General features: G+C 36.4%; 1 protein-coding gene across 1 annotated transcript in view; it reads left to right on the top strand.

Annotated features, from left to right (window-relative positions):
- Window positions 1-4,726: 4,726 nt before the first annotated feature.
- LOC139733249 (kalirin-like) overlaps window positions 4,727-8,038 on the top strand; it is a gene marked incomplete at its 3' end in the record, with an annotated part of 136,719 nt that continues 133,407 nt past the window's right edge. Inside the window, exon 1 of the mRNA XM_071644089.1 lies at window positions 4,727-4,843. Coding sequence (XP_071500190.1) covers window positions 4,777-4,843 — 67 coding nt within the window. The remainder of the gene's footprint in view (window positions 4,844-8,038) is intronic.

Below are 8,038 nucleotides of genomic sequence, written 5' to 3'. Positions count from 1 at the left end.
GACATCAACTTCGGTACCATGGCAACCGTCTTTCCGCTGCTGAGGCTGATCGTTCCGCAGCTTATCTTTACTTCTGAACAAGTAGGGTTGGTAGCTCCACTCAACAAACCACCGGCTATCACATGTTTGGAGTAGTAAATATAAGCCTAACCATAACTGAATGTTGGTTACGTCTTTACCCCCCCCCCCCCCTTCCCTTTGCTCTCGTTCCAAAGTCAAATAAATAATTTCAGTTCGGTTTGATTTTATTTCTGCACTTTCCCACGGAAATCATACATGAAAATGACAACACGTGTATCTGAGAACAACAAATGATAATGAAAAAAAACCCCAAATGCATATATATATATATATATATATATATATATATATGTATATATATATACATTCATGCTTTAATAATCACGATAGCCTTTTAATTATTTGTAAGTAAGTGCTTGATATTGATGCAGTTTCAGATAGAAAATAAGAAGCATATGTATACATGATACAAAACGGCCAAACCCATTGAACTTGTATTGAGCTAACTTTATGGCATCCACAAGGGAAAGCGAGTGGGGCAAGGAAGAAAAGAAGTAATATGAGAGGCGAAGTGTGTAGAGTAGTGAATTAAGTGCATTGGGTTCAATGAAAAGTGCTTTTATTGCTTCTGATGATCAGTTAGAAAATACATGTAATGCATGTGAAAGTGTTCGTGTGTACCCATGCCCCCCGGTTGTATGTATAAGGTGATTATGAGCGAGTGGCCGTGCATGTCTCTATGTTGCCGTATTAATGTGATGTGCTGTGTGTGTGTGTGTGTGTGTGTGTGTGTGTGTGTATTCGTTCGTTTGTTTGTATGTGTTTTGAATTGTATTTGTATTGTTTTTGTTCATATGAATGAAATCAATAAATATCAAGGAACCCCCCCCAAAAAAAAAACAAACAAACAAACAAACAAAAACCCAACAAACTGTGTGTGTGTGTGTGGGGGGGGGGGTGGGGGGGGGGGTGGGGGGGGAGGTTGGTATATAGTTTGAAAGTTTGAAACAAAAGCCCTGTTGGTTTGTTATAAGATTAATGAATGACTTGTATCTATAAAAATCACTGAATTCAAAAGGTAATTAACTTAGTAGGCCCTACCCAAAATTAGAGAAAACCTGTTTAATCCCTATTATTATGTATGATATTAAAATTGGATATTTCTTAAGAGACACTGTGAAGGAATTGTAACTTCAAATAGTTGGGTATTCGTTCCATGATGCTATTGATCTTTCAGCTAAATAAGTTTAGGTTTTCTCAAAAAGCTGATGCCAGTTACAAGACTATGCGTGTATAACTTACCGATGCTGATGGCAAGCGCTGCTTTTAGGCTAGCTTTAAATAATCCGGCCATTCTTGGAACAAGTACGATGAAATACCGAAGCAGAACGAGATAATGTCGACTTTGATGATATTGAGATGCTGAATAGAGGGGGAAAAAAAACCCCGGGAGGGTTTCCATTCGCGGCGCTGTTCCAACAGAACTGGCGCGGGTTAGAGCGATTGACGCTTGATATGCCTGAATCGCATGGCATTTGGAGGCGTTGCTATCAAAGAGAGCAATTTATTTTCATGCAGAAGTGCGCATGCAGTCGCAATGAATACGAGAGCTAAAAGTTTTGTATTGTTTTTTTCATGACCTTGGAGAGAATTATCATTTTGTTTTATTACTTTTCCCAGGCATGGAGCTCTAAACTCAAGCACAGAGCGCATTTCTCACGCTTTGACCCAACTGCCACTTTAAGTAGACCTGGAAATAACCGATCAAAGCACGAACTCCTTGTGACAACAACAGTAAGCAGGAGTTAAGCTGGCTAGTGAATAATTTATAGCCATATAAACTGAATGCAGCATAGGACAGGAATGAGTAGATGAACTATATATATATATATATATATATATATATATATATATATATATATATATATATATATATATATAATGATATATATATATATATATAATGATATATATATATATGTATATATATATATATTATGTATAATAATTAAGACAATGAAGACAGTAGATGTCGCATGATGCCGGTTGGTGGTAGAAGCTTTCGACCTCAGGTCTTCGTCAGCTTTATTGTCTGTTTATACGAAATGGAATAGAGGTTTTTAGCACATTAAACCATGAAGTAATAATGCAGTATATAATACATTGATTGTAATTTCAGCATGAGTTACAGCTTCAAAACATACTTGGCAACATAATAGGCAATTACAAAACATTTCATGATATATTACTGTATATAAGTAAATATGATTATGATAATGGGTATATATTACATATACAGACATAACATTATCATACAATGAAAATAATAAACAGAAATAAACATAAAAGTATCATAATTAAACTTGATAATGTTGTTATATGCTAGGCAGAAGTCGTTATCTCATGCTGAAACTACACTCAATGTATTATGCCCATTGCTTACTGGTTCATGCCATATCATTGTGTAGGAGCTACATGCATTTTCTTTTGTACCATCATGCATATATACAAATTGCGTATCAAGCAATTTTGTGTTCTTTGAATTTTCAATGTATAACATACGTGTGTAAGTGAAACAATATACAAGAAGGGCTTCAGCTAAAGCACAGCTTGATTTATTTGCAGCCCGTAAAAATGATAGTCAGGGCTGAACACTAAGTTTTATTCTCTGGTGACGCGCTTGTGCGGATGGACCGATAAAATAATTCAATTTGGCATTATTGCGGAAATTAAAAGGAACCTTTAAAAGAGTCTTAGTTGCCTGATCAAAAGTAAAAAAAAAAGCAACTTTAGTTGTAACAATGTGTATACGTAAACCTTCCTGGCTATACAAAGAGAAATCACAGAAGGGAGGAATGAGAGAATGAGAAAGAAGTAATGTAAGAAGTAAATGTGACATTTCGCCTGCCTTCATGGAAGCATGATCTCATCATCACCGCCGACGCCCATCAACTTGGATAAACACAAGACGGCACTTTGAAAAATCTAAAAAACTGTACATGAGCAGAAGATTTCTTTTACATTAAGAAAAATGCATATTTGCGTTTGCAGTGTACTTTGTGAAATCAAAGTTACTATCTTTTTTAAGTATCTGCGCTGTCACTCCTGGATGAGAAGGCACTAACTATTAATGCAGTACTGTTTATAATGACACAAGCGTACATATGCGTAAAACGATAAGGAGTTTGACAATTTTTTTTTTTTGGAAAGAAAACTAGGCCTACACATTTCCCTGACTCACGTAAGTTGATTAAGGGTATTCCCCCTGCCTTCTGAAAGAGGCAAGTCAAGTGCTCTTTTTTATTCAAAAAAGTGCAAATATGTTAAATTTTCCTCGATATCGTTCTACACATAATCATTAAATTGTGACATCCCAAGCAGTAGTCTTTTTATCCAAAGATCGCGGCTCTGGAACTGCAAAATTCAAAACTTTTGAACGGATTGTCTTATTTTCCCCAATCTTTCACTGATGTGCTATTTTAATATTGCTCCCTTCTCTCAACTCGCATGTTTTTTGAAGGTCGAGGTCTTTTCAATTCCTTTCCTGCTCATTTAAACAATCCTATGATTGCTGCGAGAATTCTTTCCACTGATACTTGTAGAAAATGTCGACCTAAATGCTAAAAATCATCTTTCGTTATAATAATTGTTGCGTGCACTTAAAACACCTATACAGTTGTAGCCTACGTACAAGCCTATCAGCTTGTGAGCTCTTGTGTATACGGGCGACCCCCGTTATAACGAAATCCTTGGGACGGGCGGCTTTTTGTGGTTATATCCAAACGAAGATGCATAGATTATCACTTTGGGACCTGAAGTTTTACTTCCTTGCAAGGAGAATTTCGTTATAACGTCCACTGTTCATTAAAACGGGAGTGCACAGTGTAGAAAAACGACTTCTTTCCCAAGACTTTAGCTTGACCAGCTCCCGATGAAATTCACCACAGTGTATGATCAGTATAGGACTATTTCTTCTTTGTTTTATTTTCCATATTTTATTATTTATGAGGTCTTCTTCACAAAAACGCAGACATCCTCAATCATTGTTCAAATAAATCTGATTGTTTTTTACGTATGTGTTTCATGTGCATGTTCATCTTTATATCTCAGGTGAAATTCCGTGAAATGAATGATCAGTGAATGAATGAATGAATAAACAAATAGATGAACGAATGAATGAATGAATGATTGATTGATTGAATGGAAAGTTAACCTGAGACTTTAGTCTGATTAATAACTATTTTTGGCTATATCCATATAATGCAATTGAAATCTCATCCTCATAAAAACGACTTAACAAACACAAAAACAAAAACAAGCGAATAAACACACGTTCATGTAGAAGGATAAATCAACACAGTGGGTGTTTGATATGTTGTTAGGTTCCTATTTACACTTCGTATGGGATTATGGGGTTTATACAATTGTTCCTGGGCAGGGCGGGGTAAACTAGGCCCACAATCATCTCGTAAACTAAAATCCGATGGGATACAGTACCTGCAGCTGCAGCTGCAGCGCTTCTCTCTCCAACACAGTGACCGTGTCGTATGATGAGTCAAACTACCAATGAAACCAGCGCCATCTATTGATGCGTTTTCCCCCCTAAAACCCTGTACTTTGTCAATGGCTGCATACGGTGCAGCAGTCCAAGTTGGCCCATGTTTATTGTCGTTGAATGGATTTGTAAACGATGCGAAAATGGCCACATGAAACTATCCATCACTGGGATGTAATTTGGACTAAATTCAACCCAAGATGAGTTCGGATGACGCAGCGAGCTCCGTCACCAGTGGGGCAGAATCTACATCTTCTGGGGCCATAGGTAAGAAAACCAGTACCCCGTAATATTTTGGCCATACATTGATGAATGTTTTTGTGGTATCCGCCATCGGGATCCACTCCCATCAATGCCCCGTACGTGCTCCCGTGTGATAGGTGTCCAACACGGTGGCAAGCCGCTGAAATTGCTTGTTCATACTATGTATACTACCGATACACGTAGTACTAGTAGTGGTACGTCGGCCTACGACGACTACACTAATAATATCACGGAATCTTCAGAATCTTCAGAATGTTAACCGGACATCGCTGTCATTAGCATCAGCACGTCCAGGCATAATTAAGTGTCAGTGTGGTGTGGACACAGATTAATTTGCTTCCAAGGAGGATTAAATTTTTTAGAAGATGACATATTTTTGGGTTTCAGTAAGGTTCCTACTGTGTTTGTGTATGAATGATCCTGATGACTATTTTGAGCGATTGCGTGTTAGATCCATATAAGGGTTAATACAGGAAATGCTACTACATTGTATTTTTTTTTCAAAGAAAATACAAACTATTATTATAATTACAATAGTAGACCAAGCACTGAAGTAAACAATCCGTGTAACACGTCTAGATTTAGCAAACCTTGATCCTACAGACTGTTTACTACACTATCAGAACTACACAGTGGTTACGACCTCTCAGTCACTGGTATTCTGAACAAAATATGGTGAATTAGGCTTCATATGGGACATCATACACAATCAAATTTGAAGAATTTGAATGAAACATTGAAACAAAAACACACAAAAAACGATGAACACCATTTTCAAATTTTGCAAGCTAGGTCATCAAACTCCTAGAGAAAGTTGATTTATATTTTTATGGTACTATTGCAATTGTTAAATAACTTTTTTTTGAAGATTTTGAAATTATCACATGTTTCAATTATTTTTTGTTTTTCAGCAGCTTCAATATCAAATACCGGTATCTTGAGTTGATGAAAATGGATTTACTATCAATTCTAGCATTTAAACTATTCACATTCAATCAAATTCATAATATTGCTGTCTTCTATGATCTAGTACAGTAGAAGGTAGAACATGGATGCATCAAGTTATGCAATCATTTTCGTTTTTCATTTTTTTTTCTTTTCATCAACCTATTCATGAATTGATTTATTTATTCATGTATTCATATAATGCATTTATTTATCCATTTGTAGCAATTTTGTTTAGAAGTCAGAGCCCAACTTGTCTGAAACATCACTCATGAACAAAATGGATTCCAATTACAGTATAAAATGTTCAAGTTGAAGTCACAATCTATTTTCAGAAGGCAGCTGGTGTAGCAAGTACATTGAAATTAAATGGGCTGGCTTCAATTGACCAGTTTATAAAATGTTTTGCACAGTGATGTCCATGCAGGCACACAGGGAGGTAATGAATGGATTTGCTACGTACACTACATGTACAACTTGTAGTCCCATGTGTGATATTTGGTGTGTTCAAAAACCATTTCCCATTTGCCAATTACAAATGGCAAGAAATAACAAATTATATGTGTTGAGAATTCTCCTCTGCTTCTGGTGTAACTACTGTAGCTGCACAGCTGTTGCCAGGAACAGACTTAAGACCCTTTTCTTCTTGTTAAATATTGGGTACAACACTTCTGTATGCCCCCCCCCCCCAATACCCCACCACTTGCCAAATGTGTGTTCTTGCATCTGAGCATACTTGTTACATTATGTAGCTAACAAAGGTGGTAGGGTAGTATTGAGTGGTATAGAAAAAAGAAAAATAGTCGGGGGGGGGGGGGGGGACATAGACTGTGGCTTGCCATTGTCTTACTCACTGACATCACAATTGCATACAAATTACAATATATGTACTTAAAGACATAATTTACCATTTGCAGATGAAACATAAACCCAGCATTAGTGCTTCAAAATAGTTCTAAAATGTGAGTTAGGAATAGAAACAACCAATGCAAAAAAATTGAACCAGCAGAATTGATGTTAAGTATTGTTTAAATATACAAAATGTGAACAATAATTATAATAAAAATGTTTCCAGATTAAACCGTCTACAGTTATGGTTTACTAAGAAAAATAGTAATATTTCCTCATATTTCAGGCTTTATTGCAAAAATTTATATGTTAGGATATTTTCTGATACAACTGACCTACACATATGTATCAAATGTGATATCTTGAACATTTTCAAAATCACTGCTCCCAAAGGTAAACAGGACCTTTAAGCAGTGCGCACTCCATCAGTTGCATGCACACCCTCAATCACTTGATGTACAGTATGTACCATTTAAAAAACAAGTTCCAAGTTCTGTTTTAGTTTGTTTGGAACATTCCTTTGGACATCTTGGTTTCTTAAAAAGTTCCTCATGAATGTAGCTGACTGATGTGTACCCATGAAGGTAAATGAAAATAATCCATAGAACCATTTTAATTATAACATACTATAGATCTATAAATAATGCACAGGTTGAAGTGTGTGATTCTAGTGGAGATGCACATCACTCTTGGGTATGCACAATGTTGTGCAACATGCACTTGGCTGTGCCATGTGCATTGTAAATACCCTTGAGTGTGCTGCATCTCCACTAATGCCCTCTCACCCATACAATTTGTAATGCCCTGCTTTCCTTGTGTGTCATTTGTTCCCATTGAAAAACATCCTAAAGAATGTTCTACCCATGAGTGAGACTCTGAGAGAACATCACTGGTCTGCTATCACATGATAAAAAGCAATCACTGACTGATCAATGTGTTAGTCATCTCATTGTAGAACTTATAAAACAAGTAATGACTGTTATTTGGTAATTTTATGTGTAGCACTGATTGACATTGGACAGTGTTATATTACGGACAGCATCTTTTAGTACAACTTTGTACAGCCTGGATAGGCCCAAGTGAACTATCTATTACAGTGCATTCCCGTTATAACAAACATGGGTATAACAAAATTCCGGTTACAACAAAGTACAAAAATTCAGGCCACAGCATTATCTGCTCTATGTATTTTTATTGTTTATTTGTTTTGTTATAACAAAATTTCGATATAACAAAAGAAAACTGCCGGTCCTGAGGACTTCCGTATAATGGTCCGAGTCTACTGTACCATAATAGGTACTTTGTAACAGATAAACTGCTTCTTCCCTGACATGTGGTTCATTTTCCCCAAGAGCTACAGACATGTACATTATATACGGTACATGTACCTCAGCTGGTCGTTGT

The sequence above is a fragment of the Diadema antillarum genome, unplaced genomic scaffold (genome assembly GCF_040938485.1).
Source record: "Diadema antillarum isolate AM-2024a unplaced genomic scaffold, OU_Dant_1.0 seq00000464_RagTag, whole genome shotgun sequence".
Classification (NCBI taxonomy): Eukaryota; Metazoa; Echinodermata; class Echinoidea; order Diadematoida; family Diadematidae; genus Diadema; species Diadema antillarum.
This window is presented reverse-complemented; position numbering and strand designations above follow the sequence as displayed.